At 50.8% G+C, this 23959-nt stretch overlaps 1 protein-coding gene across 1 annotated transcript in view; it reads right to left on the bottom strand.

Moving 5' to 3' along the window:
• HTRA1 (HtrA serine peptidase 1) overlaps window positions 1–23510 on the bottom strand; it is a 52572-nt gene extending 29062 nt beyond the window's left edge. The window contains exon 1 of the mRNA XM_041745589.1: window positions 22987–23510. Coding sequence (XP_041601523.1) covers window positions 22987–23473 — 487 coding nt within the window. The 5' untranslated portion in view covers window positions 23474–23510. The remainder of the gene's footprint in view (window positions 1–22986) is intronic.
• Window positions 23511–23959: the final 449 nt, after the last annotated feature.

Consider the following 23959-nt stretch of genomic DNA (forward strand, 5'->3'; position numbering starts at 1 on the left):
CCTGAACTGTAGCCCACTGCATTCTCAAACTCACATGGAGCAACCAACCTGCACCAGAAGACAAACATAACTCCTTCTATAAAGTGAGGGCCTTGTTTAGTTAGGCCAAATCAATATGGCGAGGGTAATGAAAATTGGAAGCCTCGTGCAGGGTAAAGGCCTGGTTCTTCTAACCATTCTAAACGCTCCATTATTGTACAGAAAGCTGGAACTGACTGGAGTTCAGTAACAGCCCACCATTTACAGAAAGTTGGAGATTCAGAATTCAGAAACATGGAGGTAAAGTGTCTTTACATTCCTGGTTAATTTTTTAAAAATAGAAAAGACAAAATGACCAATATCGTGAATCAAGAGGAAGCATCACTATAGATCCTACAGACATTAAAAATATGATATGGAAATATTCTGGGCAAATTTGTGCACATCAATTCTACAGCTCAGATAAAATGGCCAGACATAAGTTACCAAGCTCATCCAAGAAGATACAGACAACCTGAATAATCTTATATCTATTGAAGGAATTGTCTTTGCAGTTTAAAACCTTCCCACAAAGGAAGTCTCAGGTTCATGACCTCATGGGTGAATTCTAACAAACATTTAAGAAAGAAACAATACTAATACTTCACAAACTTTTCCCAAAAATAGAATAGGGAAATACTGCTCAATTTATTTTATGAACCCAGCATTATTCTAATATAAAAGTCAGACAAAAGACATTATAAGAAAACTTCAGACTAATATCCAACATGAACACAGACCAAATATCCTTAAAATTTTAAGCAAACAAAATTCAGCAATATAGGTGAAAAAAAGAATTCAGCAATTTAACAAAAAGAATAATATATCATGACAAGGTGGGGTTTATTCCAGGAAAGGATAAATAAAGTTTAACATGGCGCGTATGGGTGGCTCATTTGGTTAGGTGTCCAACTTTTAGTTTTGGCTCAGGTCCTGATCTTGCGGGTTGTGGGAAAGAGAAAGAAAAAAAAAGAAAAGAAAAGAAGAAAAAAGAAAAGAAAAGAAAAGAAAAGAAAAGAAAAGAAAAGAAAAGAAAAGAAAAGAAAGAAAAGAAAAGAAAAGAAAAGAGAAAGAAAAGAAAAGAAAAGAAAGAAAAGAAAAGAAAGAAGGAAGGAAAGAAAGAAAGAAAGAGAGAAAGAAAGAAAAGAAAGAAAGAAAGAAAGAAAGAAAGAAAGAAAGAAAGAAAGAAGAAAAGAAAAGAAAAAAAAAGAGAAAAGAAGAGAAAAGAAAAGAAAAGAAGAAAAGAAAAGAAAAGAAAAGAAAAGAAAAGAAAAGAAAAGAAAAGAAAAGAAACTTAGTTTAACATTAGAATGTAATACTAAGAAAACCCAAATGATTATCCCAGTAGATGTAAAAAGATGTGACAAAAATTGAACACCCATTCACAATAAAAGCACTCAGCAAACTAAAAAGAGAATTTTCTCAACCTGATAACAGGGATCAATAAAAAACCTAAAGCTAACATCATACTTAATAGCAAAAGAATAAATGCTTTCTCTCTAAAAATGGGAACAAGACAAGGACATCCACTCTTACCACTTCTATTCAGTATTTTATCAATGTCCTGGTTGGAATAATTAAGCTAGAAGAAGAAATCAGAGGGATAGAGGTTAGAAAGGAGAACATAAAACTGTTAGTATTTGAAGATGACACAACTGTGCATAGGGAAATTGCTTAGGAATCTGTAAATATACTGCTAGAATAAGTGAGTTTGTCAATGTCACAGGATAACAGGTCAGTATACACAACTGTTATTTCTATGCAGTAATAACAAACCCCTGGAAATTGAAATTTTAAAAATGCCAATTATACTAACATCAAAAATATTATATATGTAGGTAAATATTTAATAAAATATGTACAAGACCAGTACCCTGAACACTGCAAAACACTGCTGAAATCAATTTTATTATTTTTAATTTAAATTTTAGGTAGTCAACATACAGTACAATATTGGTTTCTGCGGTAAAATTCTGTGATTCATCACTTACATATAATACCAAGTGCTCATCACAGCAAGTGCCCTCCTTCATCCCCATCACCCATCTAGTCCATCCCTTGCCCACCTCCCTCCATCAACCCTCAGTTTGTTCTCCATCGTTAAACATCTTTTATGGTTTCTTCTTGCTGAAGTGAATTTTAAAAGAACTAAGTAAATAAAGAGATACACTCTATTCATGAGTCAGAAGACTCACTATTGTCAAGCTATCAATTTTCCCAAAATTGATAGAGATTCAGCATACTCCCATTGAAAATCGCAGCAGGTGTTTTTGTAGAAATTGATAAGCTATTTCTGAAGTTTATGTGGGAAGCAAAAAACCTAGGCTAGCCAAAATAACTCTCAAAAAGAAAATCAAATTACTTGTTCTATGTGATTTTATTTTAAAATGAAAAATTCTTAATAACCAGGATTAGTAGAATGATGAGTCACAACATTTTACAAGACAGGCCTTTCCACTTATCCAAATATTTATCATTACTGATTTTTAACACAACAAATGACCCATTAAAGTAGCCAACATTTCCTATAATGTAATGAGTTTTAAAATTGCCAGGATTTCATCAAAAAATAACAAATGATTCCTCTTTTCTCTGTATAAACTACTAGGAAAGCACACAACTCCATAAATGTTACTTCCTTGGAACCAATCGTCTCTGGAGTTTTATAGATAATTCTTCTTACATATTTTCAACAACTTCCTTACACAAGGAAAGAGAGATACACAGTGTATTGCTACGTTTCATTAATTAGTATCAAAATTAGCATAACAAATACTTCCATTATTATGCATTTGCCAAAAAAAACCAGGCACTAAGTATTTGACATACATTATCACAGTGAAGAAAATGTGTTGCAGTGAAAATGAAAATCACCACGTGCAGACTATGAACCAACAGATTGACTTTTACCTGTGTTTCTCGTCAAAGATTTATCACAAAATTGGGTATGTGCTTTAAAATCATCAAAATGAATACTTTTTTTATATATATATTTAAGGTAAAAATGTCAGGTAATGATTAGATGTGGTGCAGGAAGAAGAGAGAAATAAGTGTTTATGGTCCTAAAGCCATAGTTCTCTAACTGCCTCAAGTGCCATAGCAAATTCACAGGATAGTTCAAGTTTTCTAGGGAAACACAGTGATAACTGTTATCTGTTGGATATCTGTTGGATATCTTGAAAACTAGCTCTGGCTAGTTCTCAGTTTCAAAATCAGATTGCACAATAATCCTTTGGATGGTCTCATATTTTGTCACTTTGGATTCTGGTGGTCACTGTGATTAACAGCAAGTACTGTACAAAAATCAGTGTTGAACTCAAAATGGCAGTGGCAGTGTCCAATCTGATTCCAAGACTTGAGAGATTATATGGCACCCAGCGGTACACCTAGCTCATTCATAAATAATGTGGGCACTCAGCAGTACACCTAGCCCATTCATAAACAACAAAATTAAAATACCAATTCCCCTTTATTTGGAAGTGACTACTATTCTGTAAAGGCACAAACACTTATTTAAGTTGTTGGGACCTAATTACTTGATAAATAGAACGATTCGGTAATTCTTTTGGCCTAGGGGGAAACACAAAGAAATTCCTGAGACACTAAGGGTGTCACAAAGCATGAAAATTAGGGTACCTCTGCCCAATGCTTCTTGGGCTCTCTCTCCAGCAGATGATCCTGAATTCCAACGCAGTTGTAATAATTCAGAGCAAAAGTGGATTTACAGTAAAAGGTGAAGGTAAATGTTTGCCCTGTGAGGGGCCCTAGCAAAGTGTCCAGTTGTCACATACTTTTGGAAAATGGTTAATAAATAACAACACAAATATTTATAAAAATATTTAAACTGCGGGCTGACCAGGCGGCTAAGCCTGTTACGGTCTGTCTTCACCTCCAAGCCCCATGTGGGGTTCCCAGCTCTGCAGGGAGCCTGCTTCTCCCTCTCCTCTGCCCCTCCTCCCTGCTTGTGTACTCTCTCTCTCTCTCTCTCTCTCTCTCTCTCTCTCTCTCAAATAAATAAATAAAAATCTTTAAAAGAAAAATGTACACTGCAGTTGGTTGAGGCCACTGTCCCCTTACGTCTGCTACACATCTCCTGCCCCATCAGAGTGGCTGTCGCATTTGGGGATATGCCTTAGAAGTCAAACCGTAGAATCATTTTGCTTGGGTTTAATTAGATACTTAATGTGCTTTGAAGTCATTTCTGCATTTCTATCCTGGTACAGCAATGGCTTCCAGGGATGCTCCTACGTCCATCCTGCCAGCTCCCTAGTACAGCCAGAGGTTGTTCGGGGTATGGTGACCTGGCCTGGGCATATATGGTAGTGGAGAAATATGCCAGAGGAAAGACTAAATTAACAACAACAACAATAATAAAAAATTATTCTATTCTCTCTGTAGGAAACATTACAATGTCATGTGAAAAGGTCACCAAAGAGTCCATAGCCAAAAAATATATGGGGCAGGATGGTATTTTAAAGGTGAAGGTGAAAAATAAATAAATAAATAAATAAATAAATGAAATAAAAATAAATAAATAAAGAAAAAGTGAAGGTGTACTTGCAAGTTAATGACAACATTATGACATTTTTCTGGGTTGGAGTCTGTAGTATTTTCTCACTTTAAAAAACTTGTTATTTGTGGTGGCGTGCTTTTTCAACCTAAATAAAGATCGTGTCCATGCCTAACGTTGTACTTATAATTTTGAATTCTTTTCTTAAAGAGGGTCCCCTGAATGATACAAGCGTCAGATCCCATAAAACCTAAACATGCCAGCAGGGACTCAAGAGCAACAGCTGTACCCAAGTAGCAGGTCCCAGTTCCACTCATTCCCAGCCCCCAAGCCCTCTGCAGCTCATGACCGGTTCGCAGTGGAAAGGTGTGGGGACCCCCGAGCTGCATCTACAGGATGCTCAGCCCTGGCTGCCAGGCCTCTCAGACACCATGGCCAGCACAGAAGGCATCTGCTTTATTATTTTTTGTTTTTTGGGGTTTTTTGTTTTGTTTTGTTTTGTTTTTTGGCATCTGCTTTAGAAGGACCAAAGGAGCCCTCCAGGGCAGCTGCCCCAGACCTGGCTCCGGGAATCCTAGCAGTGGATCCTGGATGCCCTGCCCCGTCCTCGGCTCCAGCCTCGTGCCTTCTCCGGGCAGACCTGCCCACCCTCTCCCGATGTGACGCTCAGACTGTCAGGGATAGAGGGAATGCCAAGCTGAGCCCCAACCCCAGTAAATTCCTAGGGGGGTCAGCGAGGCTGGGAAAGGCCCCAGAGCTCCCAGCAGTGCCAGGATGACTCCCGAGCCAGACGTGGCCTCAAATGCTGATTCTGCCCCTTATAGCCGGGTTACTTGGGGCAGTGGCCCTGTCTGAGCTTCAGTCTCCTGTTCTCCAACACGAAGATAATACCACCTCCTCCAAGCAGTTGAGAGCCCCGAGGGAGAGAATGCACACGGAGCCTGCACTCAAGGCCACGATCACCTCCCGGCTCTCAGCAGGTGTATCACCGCCCAGGTGCATTGAGTCCTCCTGATGCCTCCCCCCACACTTCCAAAGCTTCTCAGAATCCCGTTTTTGCATTCTAATCAGGCACACCTGGCCCGTTTGCAGGTGTCTCCCTTGAAGTGACAGTTACCACCTGGGGAGTGTGAACTTACTACAGGACCCCCGTCCTGGTCTCCATTTCCTGAGCTCAGCTCCCTCTGTCAGAGGTGGCTCTCATTCTCCAAATCTCTGGCCCAGGGCTCCTTAATGCGTACTCTGCACTGCTGCAAACTTCTCAGTGGCCCCCTAAAACCTCACACTCCATCCTGCCTCCTTGCACTCACGCTGTTTTTCTTCCTGCCTGGAATCTTATTCTCCTCCCAGACAGCTAGTCAAATCCTACCCAATCCGCAAATATTGGCAATCAAAGGACACCACCACAATAGTACTCATTTATTGAGCATCTACCATGTGTCAAGCACAATGCTAGGCACTCCATAAACATTACCTCTAATTATTCCTGCAGGCCTGTAAGGCGGATCCTATGCCCAGTCTACAGAAACATGGAACAATGAAGGATCTGAAGAAGTATGGCAGAGAAGGAAAGCATGCTGCTCGTGAGGGCTCGCAGGGGCAGGTGGCACAGGTGGGAGGCTAACCCCTTTGCTCTGCAGCTGTAGCCTCCCTTCCAGTTCCCAGCCCCTTCACTCAGCCTCCAGCCCCCTCCAGCCCCCGCCAGCCCCCATGGTTGTAGGAAAACGCATCCCACTTCCGCGCCTGAGAACTCAGGGCCAGAACTCAGGATTAACAATCCAACCTTGGCTTCCAATGAGAACAATCACGCCTTCCAATTTCTCAGCAGAATCGAGAAGTAGAGCTAATTTGGAAAACAGAACACAGTGTATTCGAGGGAAAAGAAATGAATCCCCCTTTATTCACAGGGAACAGCATGTTCCCAAAATTCAAATCAGTTGCAAGAGCAGATTGATCAAATCACTGGCATTTTAATGCACTGTCCTACATTCAGGATGGGATGGATGATTTGCCCCAAGCAAAATGAAAATGCAGGGGCTCCTTGTTCCAAAAGTATTAAGAAACCCAAGAGGGTACCAGCAGAGCCTTAACCCAGGTATGGGTTCCTTCTGAGCATGGACCACACTGGCTGCACACCCTTGAAAGCTGGCCCTGGCTGCATTTCAATTTCATTTGATTTTAAAACCCAAAGTACAGATGAAGTACTGAGAAGAAGCACCCACTGCTCAGGAGCTGACAGAGATGCTGAATCTGGCCGAGTCTAGGAGCCCACAGGCAGTCATCAGGGGCTGACGGACACCCCACGTGCTAGGAGGCAGGCCCCCCCTTCCATGGTCCGAGGTGTGGGCTCTGCTCATGGGTGAGGCAAGCGTGGCCTCAAGCAAGCCCCCTGGGCTGAAGGGTCCTCAACTTTAAGATAAGGAGGCTTGGGGCACCTACATGGCTCAGTCCGTTAAGCATCTGCCTAAAGCTCGGGTCATGATCCCGGGGTTCTGCAATTGAGCCCCTCATGGGCTCCTGCGCCCCTGGGAGCCTGCTTCTCCTCACCACCACCCCCCGCCCCCCCCCCCCGTTTGTGTGCTTTCACTCGCTCTCTCCTTCTCTCTCTCTAATAAATAAAACCTTTTAAAAATGTTTAAAAAATAAAATAAGGAGGCTCAACTGGGTGGCTTCCAAGGTCCCTCCCAGCTCTCAAGGAGAAAAGGAAGAAATTGCTTCCTTTCACCTCCTTGCTTCAACTTTAAGCGCCACCAAAGGTATTGATCCTTTCAAGCCTACAAATCATAGCACAGCCCAGTTCCAACAATTGGCAGGATTCAGGGAGGAGGATGAAATGTGAAGAAAAACTCAGCCAGAAAGGCCAGAGCCAGCCAGAGCTTACTGGCCAAGGGACTGCAGGAGGGCAGTCGGGGACAGCACTCCTACCTCTGCCCCGGCCCCCTCATATTTCCATTCCAGTCTTTCTCTTCCCTCTGTCACACAGGGCTGGGCACAAGTGACAAAGGAAATAAAATCCCTTTAAAGGCAAAGGCGCAAAATGCACTGTACAGCGGTTGGAGACGAAGGCCAATGGAAAACATGTTCCCATCTTCACCTGAAGGGCCAGGACATACCCCCTACCCCGACCACGTGATGACTAGGAGATGCAATCACCCCTGAGATGCCTGCTCAGACCTACCACAGCTTTAGATTCAAGGTCCAGCCCAAAAGCCTTGGGAAATTTCCCCTGGCCAGCAGCAGAAGCACAGCCAGCCAGGTTCCCACTGGCTCAGAAATTATAAATAGAGAAACAACCACAGCAGGCCCCAAGTGGGGTGTCATGAAATATTTAGTCTTCTGGAAGGGCTCTGGGACACACTCCTCGGCTGCCGTCAGCCACAGTCCCACAGCTCCAAGCATGAGCCCCCCCATATTAGGCCTATCACCCCAAGCATGAGCCCCCCCATATTAGGCCCATCCTCCAAGTAGCTGCCTTAATTCAGGCTGGCAATCCAATGACGCCCCAGAACGTATTGCCACATGGGGGTGCATGCTGGAGGCCGTCCTCTTTTTCATCTTCAGATGGTCCGAGGGGCACATCTGCCCACTTCTTTGTCCCCAGCATGGCCAGATTAAAAGTAACTACCAAGAGGCTACTTGCTGGGTAAATAAATCTGGGCCCAGAGGGGACCTCCAGGAGGAAATCACAGCCCTGGCACATCACCTGCTCTCCCACTGGCTCTGTTCTGCTCAGTCTGGCACCTTCACAGAGGGATCAAGTGGAGCCTGTGGCGGGGGGGGCGGGCAGGGAGCAAACACAGAGCTGATCCAAAGCTTGGCCCTCCGATGCTCCTCCTACTTCCCCAGCACTGCCACTGCCCGGAGCCCAAGGTCCTCACACTTCTGATGGGGTGGAGGTGCACATCAGAGAGACAAAACAGAGACGGGAGGGCTGCGGGCCAAGGCCAACCGATAGGGAGCACCGGCCACGGCCCAGTCACCAGGAGGGCAAGAATACCACACTGTCGCCTGATGCTGGGCCCCACCACGCCGCTTGCCACCTCGGGCCTTTTGCTGTCAGCATTGCAACGGGGCTCCATAACTCTGCAGAGCATGGGCGCCCGAAGCAGAGCCGGACACCTGTCCCACTTGTGCAGATGCGTGGACACGGGACCAGGCGGCAGGCGGTTAACTAACCTGACACCGAGCAGCTGGGGAGAGGTGCTGGTCCACATTCAGGGAGGACGAGGGGGATGATTTTTCACTAAGAAAAGCTCTCTTTGTGAGGTTGCAAGATGAATTCGAGAATGACCGGGAGAAGGGCGGGAGGAGGCCAGACCAGCCAAGGCGGGAGAAAGAGAGGCAGGCAGGCTGCGTAACGGGAGCCAGACGGAGAGAAACAGAAGGCGTCCTCCTCTTACAGGGAACTTTCACTACTTTCTCCCTGAGGGTCAGCCGAGAAATCAATTTAAACAGGTTCCTAACAGGTAATGAGTCGTGTAGGGCCAAGGGGATGGGGCCTCCTGTGTGCAAGCCTGCTTGCTGGGGGCTGGTGGGGGGGAACATAACCCAGGGAAAGCAGCAAAGTTGCCCCGCAAGCCTCCTTCTCGCCTTCAGTCCGAGCCACAGCATCATCTGTCCCCTCCACTCGATTCCAAGGACACTTGTCAGCAACAGCTCGGCTGGACCAGCTCTGGTCTGGGGTGTGGAGGCAGCAGAAACAGAAGCGAGACTTTGCACATTCCAGGAAACCAGACCCCCATTCTAATCAGTGCTGTGGCTGCAGATTCCAGGGCTGCAATTAGGTTTCCTGAGCCTCGCAGAGAAAAGGCACAGGCGGGAGAGGGGTGTCCCTTGCAGGGGCCGAGGCAGCACCCTGAGGTCCCCGATCAAGCTGCAAGGCCGGTGCATCGTGAGGAGCTCCGGGCCGCACAGCTAAGGAAGAACCAAACGGAAGACACAGTTTCGGAGTCCAACTTCCCAAGGCCAAAGGCTCTTGGACCTCTTCTTGTTAAAATGAGCTGAACTCACAAGTAGCAACTGTTACTTTTTTTTTATTTTTTATTTTTTTTAAGGCTCGGAATTGAATGATGGACTCCCGTACTCTGTGTCTTCGGCACAGAAATAAAGACATAAAATTCAGGATTGTTCCGTGTGACCTATTTCTCTCCTCATCATGAATAAAGGAGGAAGGCGAGGCGGAGCCCGGGAGCCTGGCCTCGATTCCCAGCCCACACTGGCACTTCCCGCCGCTGGCAGCCCTGGCTTTCCGGTGCAGTCTCCCAGACGGCCAGAGTGGGAAAAGCTCGCCCGACGCCAGACCTCAGACGGCGGATCTGCCCCCCGTGTCCACGGAGCCCCGCGCGGGGCCGTCTGCAGAGGCTGGACCGAGGCGGCGGCAGATGGTGCTGGGAGAGGCCGGGCAGGTGAGGCGCCGGGGCGCACACCCCGACCCCGACCCTGACCCCGACCCTGACCCTACCGAGCCCGGCCCCCCGCAGGCGTTCGGGGGCACCTGGCCAGTTGGCTGCCAAGGCCTACATGCGCTGGCAGCCACGAGCGCCGCTCGACTTCAACTTTACTGGTAAAAGGTGCCTTTTCCAGAACAATGTGTCTGTGTGTAATGGTGCCTGTCATTGCTAATCACTTTGCAGCTTCATGGACAGTCCCCTTCCCCCGCAGAAAAGGTCCCTCCTTGCACACCGTGGTGAATGGATGCTCCCGCTTGGTCAGCACGGTCGCATTTCACAGTCTCTCCTCTCCGATTGCATGCAGGAGGGGAAAAAAAGTTTCCCATCAGTTCCACCACACAATTTATTTTCCCCGCTGAAGTCTCCTGAATGCCCAGCACGATGCGTCTTTGATTACCTTCAGGGAAACGGCTGGCTGCTCGGGTCACAAAAACACTATTAACGTTCCTCTTGATAAGCATCTGGCTCCGGTCTTGACCTTCCCAGATTTCTCATTTGGGTTCTCTTCCTGCTCCGGCTGCCCCAGTTGTTATGTCTGGAGTGGCCGGGGCAGCTCAGGCTCTGCAAGCAGCAGGCTGGGAGGAGATGGTTGAGTTGCTCCAGGGGCCTGCGACGCACTCCTCAGCTGTCCTGGGTCCCCTCCCACAGCCCCCTGGTCCAGAGGGTGGGCCTGGGGCGCAGGCTGGGGGAGGAGGCGGGACGGGGAACGGGAAGGCACAGGGAGGGATGTGACCCTCCGTCCTCGGAAGTGCCCTGTACCCTACCCACTCGTGTGAGCACGATCCTCCGGGTCCCAGGAGGAGAATGAGGGTAACGTGTAATACTGACAGAAGCTGGAAGGAATCTTTGGCTCAAGTAAGAAGTGAATAGTGGGCCCTGGGACCCCAGACAAGCCACTTCCTCTCTCTGGGCCTCAGTTACCTCAGCAGTAAGATGATGAGGGGCTAGGCCACACCATTTCCGACATCCTTTCCAGCTCCCAGAAAAGTTATATGATCTAATAAACCTGCAAAGCACATTTCCTGATCTTTCCCTTTCAGCATATATCCCCATCCATATAGAATATTCCTGTCTTCAGGGCTGGCTGCCCGTGTCTCCCATGCTCCGGTTTCTGCCCAGCGAAGGAGCCAGTGCCGCCTCGCCCGTTTAGACTTTCAAAGTGACCTTCTCAGCTAGGATTGGGATTCGCCACCAGGAAGAGAAGATAAAATAGAAAGTCTGGCCTTCCTGTATCCACACAATGGAATATGATGCGGCCCTAAAATGGAATGAAGCACTGACACGCAACCTACGTTGAAAACATTACAAGCAAAACAAACGGGCCACCCAGAACTACACGTTGTGTGATTCCATTAATACGAAACGTCCTAGGGCACCTGCGGGGTTCAGTCGGTTAAGCATCTGCCTCCAGCTCAGGTCATGATCTTGGGGTCCTGGGATCGAGCCCTGCATCGCGCTCCCTGCTCAGCGGGGAGTCTGCTTCTCCCTGTCCCTCTGCCTCTCCCCCTGCTTGTGCTCTTTCTCTGTCAAATAAATAAATATAATCTTAAAAAAAAAAAAAAAAGGAAATGTCCAGAATAGGCAAATCCATAGGGAAGGAAAGCAGACTGGTGGCTGCCCAGGGCTGGGCAGAGGGGAAGTATGGAGTGCATGCTAACGGGTACTGGGTTTCTTTGGGGAGTGATGAAAATGTTCTAAAATTAGATCGTGGTGATAGTGGCACCCCTCTGAGAATGTATGGAAACTGTGAACCGTACACTTTAAGAGGGTGAATTTTATAGTATATGAATTATGTCTCAATAGAACTGCAATAAAAAAAAGTCACTTGTTCCTTTTTGTTCCTTTTTAACTCATTTAATATAGCTACTAGAGAGCTGGATTTTATCTACATGGCTCATGTTATTTTTCTGTCCATGTGTCCAAGACATTAGAATAAACATATTCTTCACTTTTCAAAACAAACAAAAACATTCTAGTCTCCTCTGGCATCCTGGGCAGCACTGGTATCCGGGAGGCTCAATGTGGAGAGGCTGGGGCTGGGTGGGCAGGGACTCACGTTCAGTCACAGCCTAGCTTGTGACCTTGGACCTTCACATACCGGGGCTGATCCAGAAAACACTAGGGTCAGCCCAGATGACTAACAACCACAGGACCCATTCGACCTTGGACTATCCATGATCAGAACTCCATCATCAGGTAAAATCAAATTTTTCAAGTGCTCATTCTGCCCCAAATATTGCTTATCTCTTAAAAGCATCCACCTGAGAATAAAAAGAACTTAAAGATCAACCAGGTAGGGGCTAACATTAAAATAAAAACACATGGGGAACCTGGGTGGCTCCGTTGGTTGAGCATCTGCCTGTGGCTTGAGTCATGATCCCAGAGTCCTGGGATCGAGTCCCACATTGGGCTCCCTGCTCAGCAGGGAGTCTGCTTCTCCTTCTCCCTCTGCTTCTGGCCCTGCTTGTGTCTCTCTCAAATAAATAAGAGTAAAAAAAAAAACAAAAAAAAAAACACAAAAAAACAAAGATCAACCAGGTAATTGACTTACTGAGCAGGATGACTTGTTTGATACCATCCTATTCTATTTATCTTGAAGAATTTCTTTCAGGAATTTCTTTTTGCCTGCCTCAACTGTCAGTGACTTAAGAGGCTGATCATTCTAAAGCTGATGGCAACGAATATGGACATGATCATCTTGGAAAATAATTTGGCAGCATACACCAACAGGCATAAAAAAAATCCCTCTCACCCCATCCAGTCATCGTACTTCTTGATCTCTACCAAAAGGAATAACCCTAGATACACAAATAACGATGAACGTGAAAATGTTCATTTCAGTATCACTCACAAGAGCAACAAGTTGAGGACTGGTCAACCGGACGCTGGTAATGCCTGGGACAGAAATGATGAAGCTACCAGAATCGTGGCTCTTTTACTGTTTTTCTTTGTGATGTAATTCAACTATATTTATAACTTGAAAAAACTGATACCATAAAGTATGTCATCAGAAGTATGAATGCGTTTCCCAAGATGTCTACACAGTATGGCAAAAGAAATTTAAAAGAGCCTTTATGCTGAGAGGAGGGAAGCTTGGTATATTCATCCCAAAGAAAATCTTACTGCAGCTGAAAAGACATGGAAGCATTTCGGCCCTGATGTATCTGGCCTGTCCACCATGATATTTGTACTGGGTTGTTGTTGTTTTTTTCCCTTCAGCAAGAGCACTGTAATTATGGTTCAAGGGTATTAATAATATGTGCTTAGAACTCTTGAAAGGAGAAATCAGTCATTACATGGATAGCCTTTGGGTCATCTTCCAACTGAAGGAGGTTGTTTTGGTTGGGGTGTGGGGGGATGTTTTCTTTAGCTCATTTTGGGAGACTAAGCGAAAGTACCCACCATTTCTCAGCCTCGTGGAAAAATAATCGGGGTGGACCCGGGTCTCAAACATTCATCTGCTCCAGCAGGAAGGTGCGGCTGATGGGGGGAAGGCCTCAAGGGCTCTTCCTTGGACTGCAGGACAGAGTCTACACTGCCCCCACCCCAAACTGAGGAGTGGGGCAGCTTGTGAGAAGCATGCTCCCTTTGGGTGACTCAGTTTCCCTGACTGTAAAGTGAAGGGTTTGGGTTACAGGGCCTGCAAGGACCTTCCACACTCAGGTTTCAGGTTCTGAGATCCAGTCCTCTCTACCAGTGCATTAGTGACTATGGCCACCAATTTCTCTGCAGGAAAGAAGCTGTCTTTGTCCACAAGACCCCAAAAAATAGGCCGTAGTCAGAGACGGGTTGTGGAGGTGCAATGATCTTTTTTCAGAGGATGAAGGATTATCTGGCTGGCCAGTGATGGGTATCCCAAGGAAACAGGCTGTGTATGAGACTACAGAACCCCACGCGCAGAAAGGAATCTTGTACACGGTCCCTTCTAGATGGTCACAAATTCTTGCCCTTCCTCCAGTACCTTCTGTTATCAGACTTTTCCTACAAGAGATGCTGGTGTGCTCTATAGGATAATTGGGCTGCTGATGTTTTGAACTGAAGTGCTCTTCCCTCGGAGCTGAAGATAGCGGACTCTGCCTCTGGCTTCCCTGAAACGGAAGATCAGTGCTTGCAAACAATTCAGTGACATTGGCCAAGAACTACGGTATCTCAGTGGGACAAAGGAACATGCCCTGAGGAGATCCATGTCTTTTTTTTTTTTTTTTTAAGATTTTATTTATTTATTTGAGAGACTGATGTTGAGAAAGGCGTGCTGGGGAGAGAGAAAGAGAGAGAGACATGAGCCAGGGCAGAGTGAGAGGGAGAAGCAGACTCCCCACTGAGCAGGGAACCCTATGTGGGATTCAATCCCAGGACCCTGAGACCATGACCTGAGCTAAAAGCAAATGCTTAACCAACTGAGCCACCCAGGTGGCCCTAGACCTAGGTCTTGACCCTCAGGGTGTATATGACTTTGTCCATCCTTCTGGCTCCACTGCTTGGTGCCGGTTCTCCCAGGAGTCCTGAAGAGTCTGGAATTGCCAGCTAGAGGTTCTAATTCCTTACAGCCGAGATGCTCCAAGACTCCCAGGTAACAACACACCTTCCCAGCCTGACCCTCCCAGGGTCCCTCCGAGGTCTCTAAGTCAGTATCCTTATCCCCATGTTGCAGATAAGGAATTAGAGGCTGAAGGGAGTTAGTAACTCAGTAACTCACCCAAAGGTCCAAAGGGGGGGGGTGGGCTAGAACCCACGTTTCCTGGGACACTAGCAGGTCACAGAGGAGACAGGGTGTCAGGGCTTCAGAACAGACTCAGGAGACTTCAAGCGCCCCTGTCTCAGGCACTGACAGACGGGGGCAGACAGAAAATCGGTAAGGCCAGAGTTGACCTGAACAGCATTATCAATCGCCAGACCTAACTGGCACTTATAGAACACTCCACCCAACAACAGAATAATCTGTTCACATGGAACGCTCAACCAAGACAGACCACATTCCAGACCAGCACACACACCCTAACACACTTAAAAGAACAGAAATCATACAAAGTATGTTCTCAGCCCACAATGGAACTGAACTAGGAATCAATAACAGAAAGATAGCTGGAATCTCCCCCAAATATTTGGAGATTAAGTAACACGTTTCTCAATAACCCTGGAGGCAAAGAAGTCTCAAGCGATGGTTTGGGAGGACGGCAGACTTGGCTCCCAACCCCAGCCCGGCCTCATCCTACTGGCTAGCCTTGGACGGTTACAACCCACTGCTTGGAGCCTCCTCTAGCTCCTCAGCCAGGGAGCGAGGACAGTGCCACACTCCCGCCCTGGGAGCGTCCAGCATGCAGCCCCGGCTATGGGCGGTCACCTGGGCAGGTCCCTAACTTGGGCTGAGCAGCGCCCCTCCCGGAGGGCACCCAGCGGTCGTAGCTCTGTGGGCCACTGCTTGGAGAAGACTGCCCCCCAGACCCCCAACACCCCCCACCCCACCAGCTAGCTCACTCTGCCAGAGAAAAGCAGATGTGCCCGCTAGATGCTGAGCCTTCTCTCTTGTGCATCCATTAGCAGCCACCTGCCTGGGCATCCCCGATTGGCAGAGCTCTCTGTGCCCATCCATCCCCACCAAGCGGCGACTGCCACTTGGAATACTGGCACCAAAGACAGGGCTCTCCTAGTCGCATCTCCAGGGTGCGAGATGACTCAAGTGCTAGATGAACTGGTGAAATCTGACCCGAAACTATGTGAAAGGGAGCTCTACTGCAAATCTCGCCAGACCCTGAGGAAAAAAAAGAAAAGCCAACCAACAGCTCATCACATACAGGCTTACCATCTTCTCAAAATCTGATTGCACAACTCATGAAAAAGAGGTTTCCTGAGGCTTGAAGATCTTGCACAAGGCTCTGACTCACTTAGACAGGACTTATTCAAGTTTGAAAATTATCAAAAATTCCAGCCACGGCAACATGCCCTCCAAAACCATCCTATGCCTAAGGGGATGGGCTCAGCCGCTGGTGGGGGACCAGCTGCTGTCACATGATGCTGTGGAGGACAGTTTATGAAATGCCCTTACTTGACAATCTGTCTCAGGAGTCTCAAATCATAGGGTACCCGAGGGCTCCCAGACTTTTTATTTTCCCCTTAAGATGTGACAAGTTTTTCCATGGGAGGAGTTTCCAATACATGGAAAGCAAACCAAGGATCATTTAAGGTCTCAGGGCTTTGGGGCTTCCCACTGCTATCTCCTGACTGTCACAAACCCCAGGGAGGGTTAACAAGACAACATCTGTAAAATCCCAGGTGTTCCAGCTCTCCATTCTAGAGAAGTCACACACACTTGTCAAATGATACCTAAGCAATGGCCTGGGGGGTTCAGAGGGTGACAGGCAAGGTGATATCTGAGTCCCTCTGCCTGGAGAAATTTTCTTCTTCTTCTTCTTCTTCTTTTTTTTTTTTTTAAAGATTTTACTTATTTATTAATGAGACACACAAAGAGAGAGGCAGAGACAGAGGCAGAGGAGAGGCAGGCTCCCTGCAGGGAGCCCGATATGGACTTGATCCCGGGACCCCAAGATCATGACCTGAGCCAAAGGCAGACGCTCAACCACTGAGCCACCCAGGCGTCCCCCCGAGAAACTTCCTAACATACTTACTGGCAAATTCCAAGTCAGCCCCCAGGACACACATCCCTCACCACCCTTCTTCTCTGCGAAGCCTTCTCTAACCCGCCCGCCCACCTTACCCCCAGGAAGACATGCCCATTACAACACTTCCCCCACTGAGCTGACTCACTAGATGCCTTGGGCATGATGGCAGCTACTGTTATTACAGCTAATACTGACTGAGTTCTCGTAAATAAAGCATCACATTCACTTCTAAGCGCTTCATATAAGTAGGTGTTTCCACCCTCCAACAACCCCAGGACATATGCATGCAAGTCCTAGTGTTTTTATTATTATTTCAATGATGGGGAAATGGAGGCTTACAGAGATTAAGTCACACACAAGAAGTCCCACATTTAGAAAGTGGTGATCTGACTCCTTAAGCTGGGTATTATGTGACCTACTACGAACTCCTTAAGATCCTGGGCTGCCTGGCCTCACTCCCTCTGACTCCCTGTATCTGGGCCCTCTCAGTACACAGTAGCCGTTCCATAAATGCTCTGAATAAACTTAGAAACAGAGCTCACGTCACTAATTCCAAAAGCTAAACTCTAGGCCCCGGCAGCAGCGAGGGACATGCCTCTTCACCGCCACTCACTCCTGTCCGGTGCTGTGTTGTACTAGCTGGTGCTCATCGGTGCCTCTAGACACACGTCACCCAGCGGCAATGGATCACGCCAACTTCTCCACCACTTCTGGGAGCCTTTCCAAAAGCATTTGGAACAGCAACGCTTCTCAGTTTCTCTGTTGATAATTAGTTTTCTGCTTCTTTCTTTCATTCTTCCCTCCCTCCCTTCTTTCTCTCCCTTTTCTTCCTTTCCATCTTTCTTTTCTTCTTTCCTTCCTTCTTTCTCTTTTTTACAGCAGAGAAGTGGGAAGGAAAGGTAAAATGACTCACTCCAGGGACCCATGCAGCCCAGCCTCAGAGCCCCTGGGAAGCAGCAAGGGGCACCAGGTTCGCTGGAGCTCCTATCTTGAGGGGGGGACATGTGACCACAGTGGTCATCCAGGGACTTTTCACAGCCACTAAAAGTTGAAATACTAGGGAATCAGGCTCAAGATGGGCCTATGCCAACCCGGGATTTACCCATCAACAACTTAAGAAAAGAAATAACTCAGCCCAGCCTTTAAAATAGGGATGAAGTGACCACCATTTTTCAGACTAGTTTTCTTACAAGAATCACAGATCACTCCAGCTACAAGGGACCTCAGAGATCATCTGGTCCAATCCTCTCAGTGCTGAGGCTCTGAGAGGTTAGGAGCCAGTCACCTGGTCAGGTTATAGCTTGGGAAGTGACCAGCCAGTCGGTCCCTCCGTACCAGCTGGCCTTCCAAGGAACCCTCAACCACCAGCCAAACTTGATTTCTCCTTCAAACTAAGCCTGACTATTTATTCATTTGAAATGTAAGCTCATGGAAAAGTCTGATTTCTCAATCCAAGGCATGAAACTGTGTCTAGGATCACATAAACCCCAAATGGACTCAGAATCCAGCCTTGCCGTCCGGACGCTGTCGGACGTCTGACCATGGTTAGCTCATGGTCCCCATCATAATCACTTACTGAATGCAGTTATTTTAAGCTCTAATGCAACCTATTTACAGCTCTTCTGGATGGAATGAAGTTACTCAAATGCTTGGCTCTCGAAACTGTTAACTTACTACTTCTGTGAAACCTTAGTATTTTAACTCTTTAGCAAAGCCGACAGAGAATAAAAGCAAATAACCAAGCAGAGAGAGCAAAGCCTCATAAACTGTTCAAAAGACAGTCTTTCTTCTAAGCCGGTGGTTCTTCTCCAGGAATGCACAGCCAGGCCCCACCTTCAGAGGCCCTCCCTCATCAGGCCTAGGGGCAGGGGTGCCAGCACCAGGATGGGGAGAGCTCTAGGCCTGTCTGGGCTGCTGTTTCAGGTGGGGTGGGCTCTCCCGTAGGGGGAGCCTGCTGCTTTGGGGATGTCTTTCTCAGGCCTCTTTCCTGGCTTCTTGTCCGCTTTCTGGCAGAGATCTGCAGCGCTACACATCCCGGCTAGTCTTCTGCAATGTCTGGGAATCCAGAGGGGCTCTTCTCCCCGCAAGAGCAGTATGGGGCCTGGGGCTCTGGTTCAGAACATCCTGACTCCAGCCCCTTCTGCTCTTTGGCTTTTCTGCAGCAAGCGCTGCACTGATGATAACCGGGGACAACCGTGTCCTCCAACTCCCGTGCCTGTGGAATGAGAGCTGGGAGGTGTCCTACATTTCATCTCAAGGCCATGGCCATCTGGAGCACTGTTTATTCCAGCTATTAGCTGCGGCTTAGCTGAAGTTGGCGTATAACCTTAGTTTCTCTGTCAACAGTACAGCATGGTGATTATGAATGGGCCCTGGACCAGATACATGGGTTCAAGTCCTGGACAAGGAACTTCTCTGTGACTCTGTCTCCCAGCTAGGACACAGGGAAGATTCCAGCACACGCCTCATGCAATTCTAGGAGGGTCAAAAGGAGTTAACATATGTCTGGCACAGAACAAGCACTAAATATACACTAGCTTTTATTACTATACTGTTATATTAATTCCAATTCCTTTCTTTGTTATAATTTCCTGACAGTTGAGAGTTTTTGCTTTAAACTAATCCAAACCGCTAATGGTGGAAGAGGAGAGATCTTTGTTCTCCAGGAGAATTGGACGCTTTCCCAACCAAATCCTGACAGCAGCACTGATTTCTGAAACAGAGGATCTGCCTTGATTTCCAGAACCATTTTCAGGAGACGTTGTCTGAAGTCTTTGTTAAACGGTGTACAGATAAAGGTGCTTTCTTTTATTTTTTTTTTTGACATTTTATTTATTTGAGAAAGAGAGAGAGAGCATGAGCGCACCTGCATAAGTGGTGGGGAGGGGCAGAGGGAGAGGGAGAAGCAGGCACCCGGCTGAGCAGGGAGCTGGATGCAGGGCTCGATCCCAGGACCCTGAGATCATGACCTAAGCCAAAGCCAGACGCTCAATTCACTGAGCCACCCAAGCACCCCAAAGGGCTTTCTTTCAAATGGTGACACATTCCACCCTCCAAAAATGCACCATGACTCCAAAAAGCTGCTCAACTGCCCAGGGCCCTCTGGTCTGCTGGCATTTCCTGCTCCCTTCTCCTTTGCTTTCCCCTCCTGGGAAACCCTCCCTTGGAAATCATGGGACGTGCTCCTGCCTCCGGAGCCCGTTCCCCACATCCCGGCCTGGCTCACTCCAACTCCAGGCCTCCTGTGTCCACCTCGGGGAAAACAGCAGCCCTGCCAGCCTCCCCGCCAGAGCACGCAGCCAATTCACCTCATTCAACAATGACGTCAAGTGACCTGCTCACAGGCAGGGCTTCGACTGAATGAAGTCTTGGCTCCCGGGCCCGGTCCTCAGAGGTTCCCCTGGGAAGCCAAGGGAGGACAGCCTGGTGGGAAGGGGTGGCAAGGCCAAAGCCTTCCACGAAGGGAAGTCTGCAGGGCCCCGCGTCTCTGGTTTCTGGAAGCGCTCACTCACCATCTACCCACCTACCTAACAGGTGCCTGCTGGGGGCCGGGCAGACGGAAACACCCAGCAGCTCAGGAAATATTTGCAGAGAGAGGAAAGGGTGAGAACAGCCCGGGCCCCTCTGTCTCTCCTCTCGGGCCTGCCCACTCACCCTCCCGAGGCTGTCCCCCCACGGGCTCTCTGGGAGCAAGGACGCGTTCCTCTCCCCAAGGCGACTCAAAGCCTCTGCCAAGTCCGCAGCTCACTAAGTGACTCCACCTCACGGGCCATAAATCAGGTGCTCAGCTGCTGCCAGCTACTCGGGACCCCGGGCAGCAAGACTACACGCGGTAACAGCTGGCTTGTGTGGTTTTTAAGATTCTATTTATTTATTCATGAGAGACACACACACACAGAGAGGCAGAGACCCAAGCAGAGGGGGAAGCAGGCTCCATGCAGGGAGCCCGATGTGGGACTCGATCCAGGGACCCCCAGGATCAGGCCCCGGGCTGAAGGCGGCGCTAAACCGCTGAGCCACCCGGGCTGCCCAAGCTGGCTTGTTTTCGACAAAAATATGCACTCTGCTTTCCTAATGTCGTCACCTCACACCCAGACTATTGCGGTGACCCTGACTCTGCTCCCTGGTGCATTCTGTGCTCCGCTGCTAGGTTAGTCCTACGCAGGGACTTCTCTTTCTTTTCTGTTATTTTCTTTCTTTCTTTCTTTCTTTCTTTCTTTCTTTCTTTCTTTCTTTCTTTCTTTCTTTCTTCTTTCTTTTTTTCTTTCTTCTTTCTTTCTTTCTTTCCTTTCTTTCTTTCCTTTCTTTCTTCCTTCCTTCCTTCCTTCCTTCCTTCCTTCCTTCCTCTCTCTCTCTCTCTCTCTCTTTGACAGAGAGAGAGAGAGCACAGTAGGCAGAGCAGCAAGCAGAGAGAGAGGGAGAAGCAGGCCTTCTGCTCAGCAGGGAGCCCGATGCAGGGCTCGATCCTGGGACCATGGGATCATGACCTGAGCCGAAGGCACATGCTTAACCAACTGAGCCACCCAGGCGCCCCACACACTGGGATTTCTGTAAGCTGCCGGGGTCCGAGAACAGAACATCCCAGTACATAGCACAGCTGGCCTCTCCGGGGCTGCGGCTCTGTGCCCCCAGCCTAGGCCGCTCTCACCGCCCTCTCCAACTGCCCCGGCCACATCAATCTATCTGCCAGCTCCCAAGCAAGTCTCAGGCTTTGCCCAGGCTGTTCCCCACTCTGCCTGGAATGCTTTTCCCGACCCTCTGGAAACTTCCTTCACCCTGCCTGGCCTCTGTTCCTCAGCCTTGGGGTTGGGCACTGGGCTGGCCCGGAGTAAGGCGGTGTGCATTCAAATTCCAGCTGAGTGGCCTTGGGCAAGCCACTGAGCCTCAGTTCCTCTAACTATGAAAGGGGCTGATAGCAGAAGCCCTCTCCTCATGAGCCTGCAAAGCCAAGTGAAGTCACGTGGGTAACACCTGGACTGGGACACACATACCTGTGCCTTGTCACACCCATACCTCAGTCCCTGTGGGGATCATTTCTCTCCAGGGTAAGTCTCCTGCACCCCCTAACTGGGCTCCCTTCTGAGGGCAGAGGCTGGGCTCCCCATCCCCTGTTGCTGGACCACACAACCTCCAATCTCTCCTACACAACTCTGGCTCCTTTCTCCCCGTGTTAGCCAACTTGTGCCAGGCCCTAGTTGGTCATGTTGGACTCTATTCCAACAGAGAAAACCCAGACCAGTGCCCGGAGAGACTGCCCCTCTCCCCCTCTCCATGCACTGCCCCTCTCTGCACTTCATGCACTGCCCCTCTCTGTGCACTGCCCCCCTCCATGCACTGCCCCGCTCCTCCTCTCTGTGCACTGCCCCCCTCCCTGCGCTGCCTCGCTCCCCCTCTCAGTGCACTGCCTCTCTCCCCTTCTCCATGCACTGCCCCTCTCTGTGCACTGCCCCTCTCTGTGCACTGCCCCCCTCCATGCACTGCCCCTCTCCACCCTCCATGCACTGCCCCTCTCTGTGCACTGCCCCCCTCCATGCACTGCCCCTCTCCACCCTCCATGCACTGCCTCTCTCCCCTTCTCCATGCACTGCTCCTCTCCCCCTCTCCAGGCACTGCCGGTGCCGGGAGGCTGCGGCCAAGTGCACCAGCCAAGGGGCCGGCCGGCCCTGCACCTCTGGACTGGCCGCAGCTGAACTCCGTACTGTTTTCCACAAGGTCCCCGGGCTGGGGACGAGAAGCATCCCTCGGGAAGGTCCCGCGAGAGAGGCAACTTCCCCACCCCTCGCCCCATCCCGACCCAGACAGTCTGGCTGGTACAGAAAAGATGCGAAAGGACGGCGGAGGGGTCCACTTCTGCATCCCTCACCCGCCTCCCAGCCCCTAGAGTCCCCGTTGGGCTTATTCCCCCAAAGCACTTTCAGTTTGGGAGGCTGGGCTCGGAGCACGGGAAGCGGGCGGCGGCGCGGCCAAGTCTGCGCGGCTGGACCCGAGCCCGCCCGGAGCTCCCGCAGCACCGCGGCCGTCGCGTTCGGGCGCCCGGGGTCGCCGGGGAGGCCGCAGGGGCGCGGGCGCGGGCGGGGAGGAGCGGCCGGAGGGGGGCGCCAGCGCCCGGTGCTCGCGGTCCAGCGCCTCCCGCACCAGCCCCCCCCGGCCCCCTCGACTCCAGGCGCGCGCTCCTGTCTGGCTCGGCCCGTTCCCTGGCGCGCTGAGCTGCCCCGCGGGACACCGAGCAGCCGGCCGGGCCCGTGGGGTCGGGGACGGGGACGGGGCGGGGGGGGCGGGGGTCTCGCCGCGGGACGGAGCGCGCGGATCGGCCCCCGAGCGGGGCGCGGTGCTCGCCGCGGCCGGCGGGGCTTGGGCCGGCCCGGGGGGGGGGCGCGCGGGGCGCGGGTACCTTGGCCGCAGGCGCCGCGCTGCAGGACGATGACGGGCGGCTGGTGCAGCCTCTCGGCGCGGCGGCTGGCGGCGCGCAGCTGGCACAGGTTGGCGTAGGTGCTGGCGTCGCTGCCGCACACCGGCTCGCCGCTGGCGCACACGCAGACGCCGGCCTGCGCGCGCCGCCGCACCGTGGCCGAGGCGGGCACCCCGAAGGGCACCACGCACTGCAGCCCCTCGCCGCACGGGCCCTCCTGCAGGCCGCACGCCGCCCCCTCGGGCGCGCCGCACACCTCGCAGCAGCCGCACGCGTCGCGGACGCGGCCGCCCTCGCAGGGTCCCGGCGGCGGGGGGCAGCGCGCGGGCTCGCAGCGCTCCGGGCACCCCGCGGCGGCCGAGCGCCCGGCCCGGGACGGCTGCGCGGGGGCGGGGGCGGGCGCCGCGAGGAGCAGCAGCGGCAGCAGCAGCAGCGGCGGCGGGACGCCCGGGGCGCGCGGGGGCTGCATGGCGGCTGCGACGGCGGCGGCGGGCGGGCTGGCGAGGGCCGGAGAGCGGCGCCGGGCGGAGCGCGGGAGGGCGGCGGAGCGGCTGCGAGTGCGCGCGGCCGCGCGGCCCAGCCCATTGGCCCCGCGGCGGTGACGAGCGGCCCCGGGACGGGCGCGGGGGGGCCGGATGGCGGGCGGGGGCGGGGACCGCCGCGGGGGGGCAGGGCGGGGCGGGCGGGGTCCGCCCTCGGGGTCCCCTGCGCGCCGCTCGCGAGCCTCCAGCTTAAAGCACTGCGAGGAAGTCCCCCCGGGGACCGGGAGCCGGGGAGCAGCCGGGCCGGCCCCGGGGCTCTGGCCACGCGCTCGGCAGGAGGCGGCCGGGCCCCCCCCGGCCCCGACCCCCGTGTCCGGCACGCGCGACCGTGGCCACGGCGGGAAGCCAGCGCCCCGACCCGCGGTGACGTGAGAAAGCAGAGAGCAGAGTGATCAGGACATAGTCGCTCGTGG

This window comes from Vulpes lagopus, chromosome 2, assembly GCF_018345385.1.
Source record: "Vulpes lagopus strain Blue_001 chromosome 2, ASM1834538v1, whole genome shotgun sequence".
In the NCBI taxonomy this organism is placed as follows: Eukaryota; Metazoa; Chordata; class Mammalia; order Carnivora; family Canidae; genus Vulpes; species Vulpes lagopus.